We start from the raw sequence: 19,549 nt of genomic DNA, 5'->3' as shown, positions 1-19,549 counted from the left end.
AATGGGGTAGGTCTCAGTTTTACAACAGCAGTTTAAGATTGCACATAGTTACTGGTACACTTGGTGGTCCCTTCTGGAAACACTGGTACTGGAGATAAAAGGTTGCAAACCACTGCCCCATGATATTGAAATGCAGTTCTAAGCAGGGTGCTTTTCGTGTGCGAGTCTGATGAGGCAGGTCTGTGAGAGGAGCCAGTGAAGGCGTGTGGGCGGTTCGGCTCCCTCCCTGTCGGCGGTGCTGCTTGCTGCACGAAGCTCATTCCTCGTTACTTCCAGGGATTGGTGCAGACACTGCAGACACACAGACTTCTGTTCCACGGCTTTGCTGCTCGCTGGATCAGCACACCAGCGTCTCTCACTGAACTGTTCTTCTCGGTCCTCAGTCTCATCAATGAGGTACTTCAGACTCACATTCAAGTACTTCGTCGATTGCTTCTGAATCAAATCTGCACACTGCATTTTTTTTTATATATATATATTTTTTAAACCTGAAAATAAAAATTGTGCATATACGTATCTGTCAAAAAATAGTAATTAAAAAACAAACAAACAAACAAACAAAACATCACGAAAATGTCAGAGGCAGAAGAACACCATCCAGGTAAGGTTTCACATTATTATTATTAGTAGTAGTAGTCGTAGTAGTAGTATTTATTTCTTAGCAGTAATACTACACTAAGGAGACTGGTGTTCGTTCATTCACGTATGTGTGTCTGAGGCTGATATTTCTAAACGGGATTGATCAGAAGTAATGGCAGTCTGCACCGGCAGGGTTTGAATTTTGGGGAGCCTGTAGTAATATATAATGTTATGAAATCAGTGTGCTTGGAATGCCTGTGTGTGTGCGTGCGTGAGTCTGTCCTTATATCTGTATTGGGTGTGTGTGTGTGTTTATATCTGTATTGGGTGTGTGTGTGTGTGTGTGTGTTTATATCTGTATTGGGGGTGTGTGTGTGTTTATATCTGTATTGTGTGTGTGTGTTTATATCTGTATTGGGTGTGTGTGTGTGTTTATATCTGTATTGTGTGTGTGTGTGTGTATGTGTGTGTTTATATCTGTATTGGGTGTATGTGTGGGTGTGTGTGTGTTTATATCTGTATTGGGGGTGGGTGTGTGGGTGTGTGTTTATATCTGTATTGGGTGTGTGTGTGTGTGTTTATATCTGTATTGGGTGTGTGTGTGTATGTGTGTGTTTATATCTGTATTGTGTGTATGTGTGGGTGTGTGTGGGTGTGTGTGTTTATATCTGTATTGGGTGTGTGTGTGTATGTGTGTGTTTATATCTGTATTGTGTGTATGTGTGGGTGTGTGTGTGTGGGTGTGTGTGTTTATATCTGTATTGGGTGTGTGTGTGTATGTGTGTGTTTATATCTGTATTGTGTGTATGTGTGTGTTTATATCTGTATTGGGGGTGTGTGTGTATGTGTGTGTTTATATCTGTATTGTGTGTATGTGTGGGTGTGTGTGTTTATATCTGTATTGGGTGTGTGTGTGTATGTGTGTGTTTATATCTGTATTGTGTGTATGTGTGTGTTTATATCTGTATTGTGTGTATGTGTGTGTTTATATCTGTATTGGGGGTGTGTGTGTGTTTATATCTGTATTGGGTGTGTGTGTGTGTATGTGTGTGTTTATATCTGTATGTGTGGGTGTGTGTGTGTGGGGGTGTGTGTGTGTTTATATCTGTATTGGGTGTGGGTGTGTGTATGTGTGTGTTTATATCTGTATTGGGTGTATGTGTGTGTTTATATCTGTATTGTGTGTGTTTATATCTGTATTGTGTGTATGTGTGTGTTTATATCTGTATTGGGTGTATGTGTGTGTTTATATCTGTATTGGGTGTATGTGTGTGTTTATATCTGTATTGTGTGTATGTGTGTGTTTATATCTGTATTGGGTGTATGTGTGTGTTTATATCTGTATTGGGTGTATGTGTGTGTTTATATCTGTATTGGGTGTATGTGTGTGTTTATATCTGTATTGGGTGTGTGTGTGTGTATGTGTGTGTTTATATCTGTATTGTGTGTATGTGTGTGTTTATATCTGTATTGGGTGTATGTGTTTATATCTGTATTGGGTGTGGGTGTTTATATCTGTATTGGGTGTGTGTGTGCGTGCGTGCATGCGTGCATGGAGTCCATGTCCTTGCATGTCCTTTTTGCTCTGTATCTCTGTGCTGGTCAGTTTGTGAATCCATCTGCAGTTAAAACACAAACACGCTCTGCTCTCAGCTAACAGCTATTCAAATCTCCATTGGTTACAGTAGCTGTCTAGAATGTGGAGTAACTGGAGTGGCTGGAGTGAGAGCTGGGGTAATATACTGTCTGTCTGTCACTGCAGGAGGCAGTGTCTTGCCAGAGGAGGGGGAGGGAGCAGACTTGCTCTCGGAGGACATGGCGGTGGTCTCCCCCCTGGTAGTCCCAGGAATGGGGGAAGTGAAGATCCCCATCCCAGAGAGGGAGACCTGGACCCGGCAGATGGACTTCATTATGTCCTGTGTGGGCTTCGCTGTGGGGCTGGGCAATGTCTGGAGGTTCCCCTACCTCTGTTACAAGAATGGAGGAGGTAAGGAAGCAACGCCTGTCCAGGGTCTTGTTCCAGCAAGCCCACAATCTTCTCTGTATGCATATATACAGAAGAACCCGTTCACTCCCCTCTTCAAAGTCTCCACACCTGGCTTCAGTACTCATGTTATCTGTGGGTTCAGACCTGGCTTCAGTACTCATGTTATCTGTGGGTTCAGACCTGGCTTCAGTACTCATGTTATCTGTGGGTTCAGACCTGGCTTCAGTACTCATGTTATCTGTGGGTTCAGACCTGGCTTCAGTACTCATGTTATCTGTGGGTTCAGACCTGGCTTCAATACTCATGTTATCTTTAGGGTTTAAAAACAGGAAGCTTGAAAGCTGAGTCAATTCCAAACAGAGATGTGCAGGCCTTCCCTTCCCTTGAACAGGCCGAGTCGCTTTAAGTTCCTTTCATGAAACCCTGTGAGCGTGCGAGAGAGTGTGCATGTGAGTGTGCGAGAGAGTGTGCGAGTGTGCATGTGAGTGTGCGAGAGAGTGTGCGAGTGTGCATGTGAGCGTGCGAAAGATTGTGCGAGTGTGCATGTGAGTGTGCGAGTGACTGAGCATGTGTGTGAGTATGCAAGTGTGAGTGTGAGAGTGTGTATGTGAGCGTGCAAGTGTGTAAGTGTGTGTGCGAGTGTGTGAGCGTTTGAGTGTGTGAGCATGCAAGCGCGAGTGTGTGAGAGTGAGTGTGTGCGAGTGTGAGACTCCTGTTCCACACAGGAGCACTGGAAGCCCTTTCTGCTTTTACATTCTACAAGTCAATCTGATCTGCAAGGACTGTTCTTCTCAACACTGGTTTGCTCTATAGCAGTGCTCTGCACTTGAAATGTGTTTAAAGGATAATTTGATGCCTCCTGGCACCTGTGGGTCACATGATCTGGTGGCTCATTGGAGCAAGTTTGAACGGAACACAAGTGATCAGGTAGCAGGAAGGAACAAGAGGTAAGAAGACCAAACCTAGGTTCTCTTTCAATGCGTGTATGCAATGCACAGGCTTCAGTACTCATGTTATCTGTGGGTTCAGACCTGGCTTCAATACTCATGTTATCTTTAGGGTTTAAAAACAGGAAGCTTGAAAGCTGAGTCAATTCCAAACAGAGATGTGCAGGCCTTCCCTTCCCTTGAACAGGCCGAGTCGCTTTAAGTTCCTTTCATGAAACCCTGTGAGCGTGCGAGAGAGTGTGTGAGTGTGCGAGAGAGTGTGCGAGTGTGCATGTGAGTGTGCGAGAGAGTGTGCGAGTGTGCATGTGAGCATGCGAGAGAGTGTGCATGTGAGCGTGCGAAAGATTGTGCGAGTGTGCATGTGAGTGTGCGAGTGACTGAGCATGTGTGTGAGTATGCAAGTGTGAGTGTGAGAGTGTGTATGTGAGCGTGCAAGTGTGTAAGTGTGTGTGCGAGTGTGTGAGCGTTTGAGTGTGTGAGCATGCAAGCGCGAGTGTGTGAGAGTGAGTGTGTGCGAGTGTGAGACTCCTGTTCCACACAGGAGCACTGGAAGCCCTTTCTGCTTTTACATTCTACAAGTCAATCTGATCTGCAAGGACTGTTCTTCTCAACACTGGTTTGCTCTATAGCAGTGCTCTGCACTTGAAATGTGTTTAAAGGATAATTTGATGCCTCCTGGCACCTGTGGGTCACATGATCTGGTGGCTCATTGGAGCAAGTTTGAACGGAACACAAGTGATCAGGTAGCAGGAAGGAACAAGAGGTAAGAAGACCAAACCTAGGTTCTCTTTCAATGCGTGTATGCAATGCAAAGCATTATGTATGCAATGCAAAGCAGCCTGTCATCTCTGTGTCTCTCTGTCTCTCTCTACATTAGTTTAATAAATCACTTTGTTCATGCACTGCATTCCTGCTGGAGCCCCTGGAGAGGGATTGAATTGAATCGTTGCTCAACGGTCCTGACAGATTTACTGCTGGCGTTGACATCAGAGCAGAGCTGTATAGCAGAGTGGAGAGAGCAGAGCAGAGCTGTATAGTGGAGCAGTGTGGAGTAGTGGTTAGGGCTCTGGACTCTTGACCGGAGGGTTGTGGGTTCAATCCCCGGTGGGGACACTGCTGCTGTACCCTTGAGCAAGGTACTAGATTGCTCCAGTAAAAAAAAACAACTGTATAAATGGGTAATTGTATGTAAAAATAATGTGATATCTTGTAACCATTGTAAGTCGCCCTGGATAAGGGCGTCTGCTAAGAAATAAATAATAATAATAATAATAGTATAGCAGAGTGGAGAGAGCAGAGCAACGCTGTATAGCAGAGTGGAGCGAGCAGAGCAACGCTGTATAGCAGAGTGGAGAGAGCAGAGCAGAGCAACATGCGGGGGAGAGTGGAGAGAGCAGAGCAGAGCTGTGTAGCAGAGTGGAGAGAGCAGAGCAGAGCTGTGTAGCAGAGTGGAGAGAGCAGAGCAGAGCTGTGTAGCAGAGTGGAGAGAGCAGAGCAGAGCTGTGTAGCAGAGTGGAGAGAGCAGAGCAGAGTCTCCCTGTGACGAGGACCGCAGGTCTATCTGTCTTCCTGCCTGCCTGTCTCTCTCTCTCTCTCTCTCTCTCTCTCTCTCTCTCTCAACGACCTTCAGCCAAGCTTACTGAGGCAGTGTTCCATAGCAGCAGTGGAACCTTGCCCACTGTAATCACAGGGCTCCGAGCTTAGCGAAGAATGTTTCCAAAGGAGGATAATCTTTTTTTTATTTATTATTTTATTTTACTTCCCCAGAGTGCCTTCAGAAATGTGTTTGTGGGGCAGCCTGTCCCTGCTGGGTGCTGTGCTGTGCTGTGCTGCGCTGTGCTGTGCTGTGTTTAATTGTGCAGGTGGAGTTCCTGACCGCAGTGTGTTTGTGGGACAGCCTGTCCCTGTTGGGTGCTACGTTGTGCTGTGTTTAATTGTGCAGGTGGAGTTCCTGACCGCAGTGTGTTTGTGGGACAGCCTGTCCCTGTTGGGTGCTGCGCTGTGCTGTGTTTAATTGTGCAGGTGGAGTTCCTGACCGCAGTGTGTTTGTGGGACAGCCTGTCCCTGTTGGGTGCTGCGCTGTGCTGTGTTTAATTGTGCAGGTGGAGTTCCTGACCGCAGTGTGTTTGTGGGGCAGCCTGTCCCTGTTGGGTGCTACGCTGTGCTGTGTTTAATTGTGCAGGTGGAGTTCCTGACCGCAGTGTGTTTGTGGGACAGCCTGTCCCTGTTGGGTGCTACGCTGTGCTGTGTTTAATTGTGCAGGTGGAGTTCCTGACCGCAGTGTGTTTGTGGGACAGCCTGTCCCTGTTGGGTGCTGCGCTGTGCTGTGTTTAATTGTGCAGGTGGAGTTCCTGACCGCAGTGTGTTTGTGGGGCAGCCTGTCCCTGTTGGGTGCTGTGCTGTGCTGCGCTGCGCTGTGCTGTGCTGTGTTTAATTGTGCAGGTGGAGTTCCTGACTGCAGTGTGTTTGTGAGGTAGGTGTGTTCCTGATCCCGTACCTGCTGATCGTGTTTGTCGGGGGGATGCCGGTGTTCTTCCTGGAGGTGGCACTCGGACAGTTCATGAAGCAGGGAGGAATCTCCGCCTGGAACATCGCACCGCTCTTCAAAGGTAACACCTCCACCAGGTGGCTTTGAATCAACCAAAAACATACCTTGTATCACAATCCTGCAGGTGTGTGTGTGTGGGCAGGTATTACTATCAATGTATGGACAAAATTTGAAAAAATGTCCCCACAAAGATAGTAACTCCTGAAAAAATCACGTTGTGGGGACGTCCCCACTTTGTAAAACACCTTTTTTAAGAACTAAATATGCCTTCTAAAAAATAAGTGCCAAAATATTTAGTTTGTTGTTGACTTTCACCCTGTGTGGAGTTTTGTCTGACTGGAGTTAGAAATAGTAAATGAAAATATAGTGAGAGTCAATGAGAAGTCACCACAAATATAGGAATGCAAACGTGTGTGTGTGTGTGTGTGTGTGTATTGTGCAGAGACTCTGGTGTAACCCTGTGTGTATGTGTGTGTATTGTGCAGAGACTCTGGTGTAGCCCTGTGTGTGTGTGTGTGTGTGTGTATTGTGAAGAGGCTCTGGTGTAACCCTGTGTGTGTCTGTGTGTGTGTGTGTGTATTGTGCAGAGACTCTGGTGTAGCCCTGTGTGTGTGTGTGTGTGCATTGTGAAGAGGCTCTGGTGTAGCCCTGTGTGTGTGTGTGTATGTATGTATGTGTGTGTGTGCGTATTGTGCAGAGACTCTGGTGTAGCCCTGTGTGTGTGCGTGTGTGTGTGTGTGTGTGTGTGTGTGTGTGTGTGTGTGTGTGTGTGTTTGTGTATATTGTGAAGAGGCTCTGGTGTAGCCCTGTGTGTGTGTGTATTGTGAAGAGGCTCTGGTGTAACCCTGTGTGTGTGTCTGCAGGTCTGGGCGTCTCCTCCATGATCATCGTGTTCTTCTGCAACACCTATTACATCATGATCCTGGTGTGGGGGCTGTACTACCTGCTGCACTCCTTCACTGACCCTCTGCCCTGGGCCACTTGCGGGAACACCTGGAACACGGCAAACTGCACCCGAGTCTTCCGCGGCGATGGCTGCTACAACGGCTCTGCCAGCGGCAACGTATCGGCCTTCAATAGCAGCTGTGAGGAGCGGGCGGGCCAGCGCTCCCCCATCATTGAGTTCTGGGAGTGAGTAGTGTCAGGAGCTCCCTCATCATTGAGTTCTGGGAGTGAGTAGAGTCGGACCCCCCATCATGGAGTTCTGGGAGTGAATAGAGTCAGACCACCCATCATAGAGTTATGGGAGTGAGTAGAGTCAGGAGCTCCCCCATCATGGAGTTCTGGGAGTGAGTAGAGTCAGACCCCCCATCATGGAGTTCTGGGAGTGAGTAGAGTCAGAAGCCTCTCTTCTAATGGGAAGAGACACCCTGCCCATGATGGAGTCAGTAGAGTTGTGTGCTTTCCAGGAAGGGCAGGCTGAGGCTCCGGCTCTGTCCTCCTTGCCCTCCACACTGATTTCTGCCTGGCTCCAGTGCAAGAGACCTGGAGTGGGAGTTTCAGTTTAGTACAGAATAGTTTTGGAGCTGTGTCACTCTCAAGGAATGTGTAGTAACTTGGACAGAAGGGAATGTGTTTAATTGGATGTCTTGCATGGTGCTGAGTGGCTGTGCCGTGTGTAATAACTTGGACAGAAGGGAATGTGTTTAATGGGATGTCTTGCATGGTGCTGAGTGTAATAACAGACTTCACACTTTCAGGAACAAAGTTCTGCATATCTCTGGAGGTTTGGATGAGCCAGGAAATATCAACTGGGAGATGACCCTCTGTCTTCTTGCCACCTGGATCATTGTCTACTTCTGTGTCTGGAAAGGGGTGAAGTCCTCAGGGAAGGTAAGTGACAGGGGGTGCTGCTTGATTACACCTGCAGGCAGTAGGGTGAACTGGAACAGGAGCTCCCTCCATCTCACAGGCTTCACAGCGCTGTCTGAGTGCAGAGCAGCATCATGAATAGATATGGATGTAAAGAGTAGTTCACTCCTTACATAGCTGGGCTTGTCTTTGCTATACTTGTAACCCCCCAATCCTGAATGTAAATGAATTAACGAGAGGTCCCTGAAGAATGTTCTTTACCTCTTTGAGTTCTCAGAGCAGAGAATTAAGAGCTTTGTAGTCTGAACAAGGGGCTCTCTGAATTGCTTGGGGATAAGCGGCTTCTATTTTACATCTTAAGGTTTCAGCCACTGCAGAAATGCTGACCTCTTGAGCTGGGAGCTGAGTGACACGTCCTGGAATCCCTCTGGGAGTTTATGTGCAGGCAGTAGAGGGTAGGGGTGAGGATGTCCAGTCAGTTCAGGGTAGGGGTGGGGATGTCCAGGCAGTGGAGGGTAGGGGTGGGGATGTCCAGTCAGTTGAGGGTAGGGGTGGGGATGTCCAGGCAGTGGAGGGTAGGGGTGGGGATGTCCAGTCAGTGGAGGGTAGGGGTGGGGATGTCCAGTCAGTGGAGGGTAGGGGTGGGGATGTCCAGGCAGTGGAGGGTAGGGGTGGGGATGTCCAGGCAGTGGAGGGTAGGGGTGGGGATGTCCAGTCAGTGGAGGGTAGGGGTGGGGATGTCCAGGCAGTGGAGGGTAGGGGTGGGGATGTCCAGTCAGTTGAGGGTAGGGGTGGGGATGTCCAGGCAGGAGAGGGTAGGGGTGAGGATGTCCAGTCAGTTGAGGGTAGGGGTGAGGATGTCCAGGAAGTACGGGGTAGGGGTGCAGGGGTAAGTCTCACTATGTACAGGTACTCCCTCCAGTTCCCAGGGCTGTGTTGTAACACTTTGTGTTGCAATGTTTATGCATTGGGTTATTGATGCTGTTGTCTGTCAAGTTCATGCTGAAGAGCCTCCCTGGGATTCACGAGGATATCAGACATATTAGATGGTATTGAACACTGATGAAGGCCGTCACCAGAACATGCGTCTCCTTGACGTGCGTTCCTGTAGTCTTCCCTCCTCAATGAAAGCTGTCCCCTCTCTCTGTGCAGGTGGTGTACTTCACAGCTCTCTTTCCCTACCTGGTGCTGGCTGTTCTCCTGGCCCATGGTGTGACTCTGCCAGGGGCTCTTGATGGCATTGTTTACTACCTGAAGCCTGACTGGTCCAAGCTGGGTGAAGCACAGGTCAGTGTGGGAGCCGGGAGGACAGGGAGGACAGTCCCTGAGTGCTGGCTTGATGCAACAAACAGACACTTTCTGGAGACTATTAAAACAAATTATATTTTCAAAGTTCAAGCATTAAAACATAAACGCTGTCTCTCTCCCTGGATCCCTCTCTCTGTATCACTCTCTCTCTGGATCACTCTCTCCCTGTATCACTCTATCTCCGTATCACTCTCTCTGTATCACTATCTCCATGTATCACTCTCTCTGTATCACTCTCTCCCTGTATCACTTTCTGTATTGCTCTCTCACTGTATCACTCTCTCTGTATCCCTCTCTCTCTGTATGACTCTCTCTGTATCATTCTCTCTCTGTATCGCTCTCTCACTGTATCAATCTCTCTGTATCACTCTCTCCCTGTATCACTCTCTCCCTGTATCACTCGCTCTCTGTGTCTCCAGGTTTGGATTGATGCTGGCACTCAGATCTTCTTCTCTTATGCGATTGGTTTGGGGGCTCTGACTGCCCTGGGCAGCTACAACCACTTCCACAACAACTGCTACCAGTGAGTGAGTTAATGCACCCACTGTGTCTGCCCTGCGCTGTGATGCCCTGCCCTGCCGTGCCCTGTGCTGCACTGTGCTGTGATTCCCTGCCCTGTGTTGTGCTGTGCTGTAATGCCCTGTGCTGTGCTGTGCTGTGATGCCCTGCCCTGCACTGCCCTGCCCTGTGCTGCGCTGTGCTGTGATTCCCTGCCCTGTGTTGTGCTGTGCTGTAATGCCCTGCACTGTGCTGTGATGCCCTGCCCTGCCCTGCACTGCCCTGCCCTGTGCTGCGGTGCGCTGTGCTGTAATACCCTGCGCTGTGCTGTGCTGTGATGCCCTGCCCAGTGCTGCGGTGCGCTGTGCTGTGATGCCCTGCGCTGTGCTGTGCTGTGATGCCCTGCCCTGCGCTGTTCTGTGCTGTGCTGTGATGCCCTGCCCTGTGCTGTGCTGTGATGCCCTGCCCTGTGCTGTGCTGTGATGCCCTGCCATGTGCTGTGCTGTGATGCCCTGCCCTGCCCTGCCCTGTGCTGCGGTGCGCTGTGCTGTTATGCCCTGCCCTGTGCTGTGCTGTGCTGTGATGCCCTGCCCTGCCCTGTGCTGTGCTGTGCTGTGCTGTGCTGTTATGCCCTGCCCTGTGCTGTGCTGTGCTGTGCTGTGCTGTGCTGTGATGCCCTGCCCTGCCCTGTGCTGTGCTGCGCTGTAATGCCCTGCGCTGTGCTGTGCTGTGATGCCCTGCACTGTTCTGTGCTGTAATGCCCTGCCCTGCCCTGCGCTGTTCTGTGCTGTAATGCCCTGTCCTGCCCTGCGCTGTTCTGTGCTGTGCTGTGATGCCCTGCCCTGTGCTGTGCTGTTATGCCCTGCCCTGTGCTGTGCTGTGCTGTGCTGTGCTGTGATGCCCTGCCCTGCCCTGTGCTGTGCTGCGCTGTAATGCCCTGCGCTGTGCTGTGCTGTGATGCCCTGCACTGTTCTGTGCTGTAATGCCCTGCGCTGTTCTGTGCTGTAATGCCCTGTCCTGCCCTGTGCTGTTCTGTGCTGTGCTGTGATGCCCTGCCCTGTGCTGTGCTGTGATGCCCTGCCATGTGCTGTGCTGTAATGCCCTGCCCTGCCCTGCCCTGTGCTGTGCTGTTATGCCCTGCCCTGCCCTGCCCTGCCCTGCCCTGTGTTGTGCTGTGCTGCACTGTGATGCCCTGCCCTGCCCTGTGCTGTGCTGTGCTGTGATGCCCTGCCCTGTGCTGTGCTGTGCTGTGCTGCCCTGCCATGTGCTGTGCTGTAATGCCCTGCCCTGCCCTGCCCTGCCCTGTGCTGTGCTGTGCTGTGCTGTTATGCCCTGCCCTGCCCTGCCCTGTGTTGTGCTGTGCTGCACTGTGATGCCCTGTGCTGTGCTGTGCTGTGCTGTGCTGTGATGCCCTGCCCTGCCCTGCCCTGCCCTGCGCTGTGCTGTGCTGTGCTGTGATGCCCTGCCATGTGCTGTGCTGTAATGCCCTGCCCTGCCCTGTGCTGTGCTGTTATGCCCTGCCCTGCCCTGCCCTGCCCTGTGTTGTGCTGTGCTGCACTGTGATGCCCTGCCCTGCCCTGTGCTGTGCTGTGCTGTGATGCCCTGTCCTGTGCTGTGCTGTGCTGCCCTGCCATGTGCTGTGCTGTAATGCCCTGCCCTGCCCTGTGCTGTGCTGTGCTGTGCTGTTATGCCCTGCCCTGCCCTGCCCTGTCCTGTGTTGTGCTGTGCTGCACTGTGATGCCCTGTGCTGTGCTGTGTTGTGCTGTGCTGTGCTGTGCTGTGATGCCCTGCCCTGTGCTGTGCTGTTATGCCCTGCCCTGCCCTGCCCTGCCCTGCCCTGTGCTGTGCTGTGCTGTGATGCCCTGCCCTGTGCTGTGCTGTGCTATGATGCCCTGTGCTGTGCTGTGCTGTTATGCCCTGCCCTGTGCTGTGATGCCCTGCCCTGTTCTCCTCTCCTGTTTTGTACTGTACTGTACTGTTCTTATCTGCCTGTTACTGAAGTGTGCCCCGCCTGTCCCAGGGATGCCTATGTCCTGGCCGTTATTAACAGTGGGACCAGTTTCTTCGCTGGCTTCGTGGTCTTCTCTGTGCTGGGCTTCATGGCGTCCGAGCAGGGGGTCGATATCTCCAGGGTGGCTGAATCCGGTGAGACGATCCCATCCCATCCCATCCCAGCTTGTAGTTAGTCCTTATGTGTCAAGGTATTTTCAGATGCTATAACTGCTGGTGTTGTGTGTTTTTGCAAAGCTCCAGTTGTGCAGACTCTGAGGTATACCAAGAGCCTTCATGTTCATTTGAGGTGAAATATTTGAACTACATGGGACTTTAGTATGTTGTACCAACAGACAGAGAGCCTTATCCTGATTGCTTCTGTAGTAAAGTACATTTTCACGGAATCTGAGCGATGTGGAAAGGGTTAAACTGCACACTCAGCTCAGCGGAACGAGGCAGTGTAAGGGTTCTATAACTAATTCCTACATGAGAAAAAATGCGAGAGAAACATTTTGTCCACCTTGTGGAAATGATAATGCATGAGAAGCTGTGTCACCATGACGACTGGGAGCTCTGGACCCAGGAATGTGGAATTGAAATCCTTATTAATAGCATTTAATCCAGTGATTACATCTCCTGCCTGGGGAGTGAAATATGAAACTGTCTCACAGCCCACACTCCCAGCAGAGCACTGTGTAGACCAGGAGCCTGTCTGAGTCTAGCCAAAGGAAGAGCTGGGACACAAACAGTCACACACTCTCATACTCTCACACTCTCACACTCTGACACTCACTCACACAGTCACTCACTCACACTCACTCACACACTCAGTCACTCTCACACTCACACTCACACAGTCACACTCACTCACACAGTCACACAGTCACGCACTCACACACACACATTTATACTCACACACACACACATTCACACACTCACACATGGTGTGGCGATAATGAATAAAGGCACTGGGAGGTTAATACTCAAATCCAAATGAACTTTATTCCTGAAACACAGCAATAGACAATAGAACAGGTCAGTGTGGATGTCGTCAATATGTCAGCAGCAATCAGCCAGTCTCTTGGTGTGCTGAGTATATCTGTCCACCCAGCGGTGTGCTGACAGTCTCATCACCACGGTTGCTACCGGAGGCTGTCTTCCCCTTCTTCCCTGTATTATAGTCCCATTACAAAAGCATCTTGAGTTCTAGTGCCATGTTGTTCAGCATGTGAAATATATCAGTCCTCAGGAGGCAGTCTTCTCTCCCCCCTCTCCCTCTCTCTCCTGGCTGATTCTCTGCTCTCCTCTCCCAGATCCCGGGCTGGTGTTCCCTGTCTCACCTGGCTGATTCTCTGCTCTTCTCTCCCAGGTCCCGGGCTGGTGTTCACTGTCTCTCCTGGCTGATTCTCTGCTCTCCTCTCTCAGGTCCCGGGCTGGTGTTCCCTGTCTCTCCTGGCTGATTCTCTGCTCTCCTCTCCCAGGTCCCGGGCTGGTGTTCAGGTGTTCCCTGTCTCTCCTGGCTGATTCTCTGCTCTCCTCTCCCAGGTCCCGGGCTGGTGTTCATCGCATACCCCAAGGCTGTGACTCTGATGCCTCTCGCTCCTTTCTGGGCCACTCTCTTCTTCTTCATGCTGCTCATCCTGGGGCTCGACAGCCAGGTACCCAGAGTTTTAACCCTGCCCTGTAAACACAGACTACCCCTAACCCTAACACACAGACTAACCTTAACCCTAACACACAGACTAATCCTAACCCTAACCCTAACACATAGACTAACCCTAACACACAACCCTGCTCTACACTCACTTCCTCTATCTCCCTCTGCCCAGTTTGTGGGAGTGGAGGGCTTCATTACTGGGATTATGGACATGATCCCCAATTCTGTGGCGGGCTCTGTGCGCAGGGAGGTCGTCGTGGCGATCTGCTGCTTCATCTGCTTCATCATCGACCTCTCCATGGTGACCGAGGTAAGCCCCGCCCCTTACACACTCCTCTGAGGAGTTACTACTGCAATCCTGTCTGAATGAACAGAAACCTCTTTAATTTAATTTACCAACCCTCTCTCTCTCCTCCTCTCTCTCCCCTGTCCCCTCTCTCTCCCCTCTTCTCTTCTCCCCTCTCTCTCTCCCCTCTCCCTTCTCCTCCCTCTCTTGTCCTCTCCTCCCCCTCTCCTCCTCTCCCCCTCTCCTCCCCTCTCCCCTCATCTTCCTTCCTCTCCCCTCTCTCTCTCCCCCTCATCCTCTCCTCTCCCCTCTCCTCCTTTCCCCCTCTCCTCTTCTCCCCCTCTCCTCTCCTCTTCTCGTCTCCCCTCTCTCCAGGGCGGGATGTTCGTGTTCCAGCTCTTCGATTATTACTCAGCAAGTGGAATGACGCTGCTCTGGCAGGCCTTCTGGGAATGTGTGGTGGTGGCCTGGGTCTATGGTAAGAGAGCGGGCAGGGCAGGTGTGTGGCTGGGTCTATGGTAAGGGAACGGGCAGGGCGGGTGTGTGGCTGGGTCTATGGTAAGGGAACGGGCAGGGCGGGTGTGTGGCTGGGTCTATGGTAAGGGAGCGGGCAGGGCGGGTGTGTGGCTGGGTCAATGGTAAGGGAGCGGGCAGGGCGGGTGTGTGGCTGGGTCTATGGTAAGAGAGCAGGCAGGGCGGGTGTGTGGCTGGGTCTATGGTAAGAGAGCGGGCAGGGCGGGTGTGTGGCTGGGTCTATGGTAAGAGAGCGGGCAGGGCGGGTGTGTGGCTGGGTCTATGGTAAGGGAGCGGGCAGGGCGGGTGTGTGGCTGGATCTATGGTAAGGGAGCGGGCAGGGCGGGTGTGTGGCTGGGTCTATGGTAAGGGAGCGGGCAGGGCGGGTGTGTGGCTGGGTCTATGGTAAGTGAGAGGTGGGCAGGGTGGGTGTGTGGCTGGGTCTATGGTAAGGGAGCGGGCAGGGCAGGTGTGTGGCTGGGTCTATGGTAAGTGAGAGGTGGGCAGGGTGGGGTGAAGACACTCATGTATTGTATTGAGCTCTCCCTGTGTGTGTGCAGGGGCTGATCGCTTCATGGATGATATTGCCAGGATGATCGGGTACCAGCCCATGCCCTTGGTTAAGTGGTGCTGGGCGTTCATCACCCCCTGCCTCTGCATGGTGAGTACACAGGACCAGCGAGCACTGGGTTAATCAGGGCTGGGGCTGGGGGGCGGCTTCTCAGCAGCAGAAGCGACCTTTGACCTCTCATTACTCACAGTTGGAGCTGCCCAGTGAAGCTCCGTAGAGCTGCATGAAGTCCTGGCCGCTGACAGGGGCACAGGGTAAGGCAGCTTTAAACAATCCTCATCACAATAGCAAGTCCTAGTGAGAGTGACAATGAGGCTGCTGCGCAGTGTTGACAGTGCCACCCATTGTTCACTCACTGCCCCTGAAGCAGCGCTTCAGGAACACAGGACAGACACTGCCATGGGGTTTAAAACAAGCGCGCTGTCTCCTGAAGAAGAGCCAGGGCAGGATGCTTGAGAAACAGTTTGAACAGCATGGATTTTGTTTGATTTGACTTCAATGTTATTTCTGCCTGCATGTGTTAATGCTGTGTCTGTGTGGACCTCATTGTGTGTGATAGGGCTGTGTGTGTGTGTGTGTCTGTCTGTCTGTCTGTCTGTCTGTCTCTCTCTCTGTCTTTCTCTGTGTCTCTCTCTCTCAAATTCAAATTCAAAAAATGCTTTATTGGCATGACAATTTAATTCTCTCTCTCTGTGTCTGTCTCTCTCTCTGTCTCAGGTGAGGGTGGAGGGACAGTGTATAGACAGAGATTCCAGCATGTTTGGGTCTTGCTGCTTTTTCAAGAGCTGACTGAAGCTGCATGTCTGAAGCATTGAGCCTCAGCTAGCATGAGCTTCCCCTCCTTCCCTGTGTAGTGCAACTCCCACATCAAAACACACTCACATTCACATATACAACACACACACACACACACACACTCACACACTGTATTAAAGTACAGAATTGCTGTTGTCAGTGTTGTGTGCAGTGTGGCTCCTGTGTCACAGCTGTGTGTGTGTCTGTGCTCCTCAGGGGATCTTCCTGTTCCACGTGGTGAACTACAGGCCGGTGAGCTACAACTCCAGCTACGTGTACCCCTGGTGGGGGGAGGCTGTGGGCTGGTGTCTGGCACTGTCCTCCATGCTGTGCATCCCCGTCACCGTGCTGTTCAAACTGCTGACCTGCAAGGGCTCACTGCTGGAGGTCAGTTAGTCTGCCTGCCTGTCTCTCTGTCTATTTATCTGTCTGGCTGGCTGTCTCTATCTATCAGTCAGTCTGTATATCCCTGGAATTTAGAAGCAGCCACTCTCTATAAAGAGCCCTGCTAGGGGTCCTGGAAGGTTCCACTGTGCTTCCAGTAACTGAATGACTCCTCCATGTCTTGGCAGCGCTGGCAGCACCTCACCACCCCAGTGTGGGGACGCCATCACCTGGAGTACCTCGCACACGAGTCTAAGGCCAAGCTGCGGCCTCCAGCGGGCCCGGAGAAATCCATCCTGCTCTTCGAGACTGTCATCTAGGGACGGCACCCTGCTTCATCACAGCAGCCTGTGTGGGTGTGTGTGTCTGTAAATCCACCTTCCCTCTGTCAGCCAAACTGGGAATATAGATTTAGGGGTCTGAATGCCAAAATGGACCTAATCGAAACCGTCCCATCAAAACACACACAGAGACACACACAGACACACAGAGATACAGACACAGACACAGACCCCCCCCCCACACACACACACAGACACAAACACACACACCCTACACAGACACACAGACACACTCACACACAGAGACACACACACAGACACAGACACACTCACACACAGAGACACACACACAGACACACACATACACAGACACACTCACACACAGAGACACACACACAGACACACACATACACAGACAAACTCACACACAGAGACGCAGACACACAGAGATACACACACACGTGAGATATCATAGCAAACAGGCCCTAACCTCAAGTGGGAAAAATCTCCTCAGCAGACTGTGAAGTTGATTGAACACCAGGATCCCCCCCTCTCCCTCCCCCCCCCTCCCCCTCTCTCCCGCTTCCCATTCCCCCCCCCCACATCCCACAGCAAGGTCTGTGAGTGCAAGCGCAGTCTGGCCGGTACAATCCCAGTGCAGTCTTCATTAACGGAATGGAGGGGAACGAGAGAGCAGTGCTAATGTTTCACAGCCGAGCATTCCTATTTCAAGCACCATTCAGCCAGCCTGACTGAGCCCCTGATAATAGAGTGTGCTGTGCAGTGAGTCTGACTGAGCCCCTGATAATAGAGTGTGCTGTTCAGTGAGTCTGACTGAGCCCCTAATAGAGCGTGCTGTGCAGTGAGTCTGACTGAACTCCTGATAATGGAGTGTGCTGTGCAGTGAGTCTGACTGAGCCCCTGATAATAGAGTGTGCTGTGCAGTGAGTCTGACTGAGCCCCTGATAATGGAGTGTGCTGTGCAGTGAGTCTGACTGAGCCCCTGATAATGGAGTGTGCTGTGCAGTGAGTCTGACTGAGCCCCTAATAGAGCGTGCTGTGCAGTGTCTGACTGAACTCCTGATAATGGAGTGTGCTGTGCAGTGAGTCTGGACGAGAGGGCTCAGCCAGTGAGATCTGCTTCTGTGCTCTGTGTGTCTGCACCAGTGCCTGTTCCATCCATTTCACTCAGTATTGAATGGGTTTGTAAATCAGTGTTAGATTATGATTATTTTTTAGTTTTCTGTAAAGAGCAATAAAAGATTGGCAGACCTGGCATATCTTGTGGTTCTTTATCCTAAAGCTGCTGAGTGACGGTGTGTGAGTGACGGTGTGTGACACTGTGTTCTGCTGACTGGCCCGTCATTTCAGAAGCAGAGAATCAGCACTCAGAGCGACGGGAAAGCACTTCACCACAGGGTCTTTATATCATGGATTTATTAGAGTTATATTATAGAAATATAGCATTTAATAGAACGGGCTCTTGAGATTCAGGGAAGGGAAATGAAAGGGGATTGAGAACGGGCTCTCGAGATTCAGGGAAGGGAAATTGAAGGAGGATTGGGAACGGGCTCTAATAAAACTGGTATTGCAGTCTCAGTGAGCTCTATTAACACTGGTATTGCAGTCTCAGTGAGCTCTATTAACACTCTGGTATTGCAGTCTCAGTGAGCGCTATTAACACTGGTATTGCAGTCTCAGTGAGCTCTATTAACACTGGTATTGCAGTCTCAGTGAGCTCTATTAACACTCTGGTATTGCAGTCTCAGTGAGCGCTATTAGCACACTGGTATTGCAGTCTCAGTGAGCTCTATTAACACTCTGGTATTGCAGTCTCAGTGAGCTCTATTAACACTGGTATTGCAGTCTCAGTGAGCTCTATTAACACTCTGGTATTGCAGTCTCAGTGAGCGCTATTAACACTGGTATTGCAGTCTCAGTGAGCTCTATTAACACTGGTATTGCAGTCTCAGTGAGCTCTATTAACACTCTGGTATTGCAGTCTCAGTGAGCGCTATTAACACTGGTATTGCAGTCTCAGTGAGCTCTATTAACACTCTGGTATTGCAGTCTCAGTGAGCTCTATTAACACTGGTATTGCAGTCTCAGTGAGCTCTATTAACACTGGTATTGCAGTCTCAGTGAGCTCTATTAACACTCTGGTATTACAGTCTCAGTGAGCTCTATTAACACTGGTATTACAGTCTCAGTGAGCTCTATTAACACTGGTATTGCAGTCTCAGTGAGCGCTATTAACACTGGTATTGCAGTCTCAGTGAGCTCTATTAACACTGGTATTGCAGTCTCAGTGAGCTCTATTAACACTCTGGTATTGCAGTCTCAGTGAGCTCTATTAACACTGGTATTGCAGTCTCAGTGAGCTCTATTAACACTGGTATTGCAGTCTCAGTGAGCTCTATTAGCACTCTGGTATTGCAGTCTCAGTGAGCTCTATTAACACTCTGGTATTGCAGTCTCAGTGAGCACTATTAACACTGGTATTGCAGTCTCAGTGAGCTCTATTAACACTCTGGTATTGCAGTCACAGTGAGCTCTATTAACTCTCTGGTATTGCAGTCTCAGTGAGCGCTATTAACACTGGTATTGCAGTCTCAGTGAGCTCTATTAACACTCTGGTATTGCAGTCTCAGTGAGCTCTATTAACACTGGTATTGCAGTCTCAGTGAGCTCTATTAACACTGGTATTGCAGTCTCAGTGAGCTCTATTAACACTCTGGTATTGCAGTCTCAGTGAGCTCTATTAACACTCTGGTATTGCAGTCTCAGTGAGCTCTATTAGCACTCTGGTATTACAGTCTCAGTGAGCTCTATTAACACTCTGGTATTGCAGTCTCAGTGAGCTCTATTAACACTCTGGTATTACAGTCTCAGTGAGCTCTATTAACACTCTGGTATTGCAGTCTCAGTGAGCTCTATTAGCACTCTGGTATTACAGTCTCAGTGAGCTCTATTAACACTCTGGTATTGCAGTCTCAGTGAGCTCTATTAACACTCTGGTATTGCAGTCTCAGTGAGCTCTATTAGCACTCTGGTATTACAGTCTCAGTGAGCTCTATTAACACTCTGGTATTGCAGTCTGGTTTATGGTTTATTTAGATTTCCAGAAAGCTTTTGACAAAGTCCCACATAAAAGATTAATTCTCAAACTGGACTTAAAATTACCTATATGGTAACAGTATCCTGGGAGACAGTCAGCATGGTTTTAGGAAATGGAGATTGTGACTAACTAACCTGCTTGATTTTTTTCAGGATGCAACATCAATAATGGATAATTGCAAAGCATATGACATGGTTTATTTAGATTTCCAGAAAGCTTTTGACAAAGTCCCGCATAAAAGATTAATTCTCAAACTGAACGCAGTAGGGATTC

General features: G+C 50.3%; 1 protein-coding gene across 3 annotated transcripts; it reads left to right on the top strand.

Moving 5' to 3' along the window:
- LOC117401084 (sodium- and chloride-dependent creatine transporter 1-like) lies at positions 1-17,434 on the top strand. Of its 3 annotated transcripts, none has more exons than XM_059032624.1 (14): positions 1-601; positions 2,342-2,566; positions 5,991-6,122; positions 6,925-7,192; positions 7,762-7,894; positions 9,026-9,160; positions 9,601-9,704; positions 11,700-11,824; positions 13,217-13,329; positions 13,501-13,638; positions 13,990-14,092; positions 14,688-14,788; positions 14,889-14,952; positions 15,710-15,847. In XM_059032624.1, the coding sequence occupies exons 1-13, from the start codon at positions 574-576 to the stop codon at positions 14,913-14,915; spliced, it is 1,632 nt and encodes a 543-aa protein (XP_058888607.1). In that variant the 5' UTR covers positions 1-573; the 3' UTR covers positions 14,916-14,952; positions 15,710-15,847. The 3 variants fall into 3 exon arrangements, with proteins under 3 accessions (XP_058888607.1, XP_058888606.1, XP_058888608.1); XM_059032623.1 differs by lacking the exon at positions 14,889-14,952 and adding an exon at positions 16,066-17,434 and having other exon boundaries at positions 8-601; positions 15,710-15,880; XM_059032625.1 differs by lacking the exons at positions 1-601; positions 2,342-2,566; positions 14,889-14,952 and adding exons at positions 2,585-5,955; positions 16,066-17,434 and having other exon boundaries at positions 15,710-15,880.
- Positions 17,435-19,549: the final 2,115 nt, after the last annotated feature.

Source organism: Acipenser ruthenus, chromosome 10 (genome assembly GCF_902713425.1).
Source record: "Acipenser ruthenus chromosome 10, fAciRut3.2 maternal haplotype, whole genome shotgun sequence".
Classification (NCBI taxonomy): Eukaryota; Metazoa; Chordata; class Actinopteri; order Acipenseriformes; family Acipenseridae; genus Acipenser; species Acipenser ruthenus.
The sequence above is the reverse complement of the archived record's forward strand: the minus strand, read 5'-3'. Positions and strand labels throughout refer to the sequence as shown.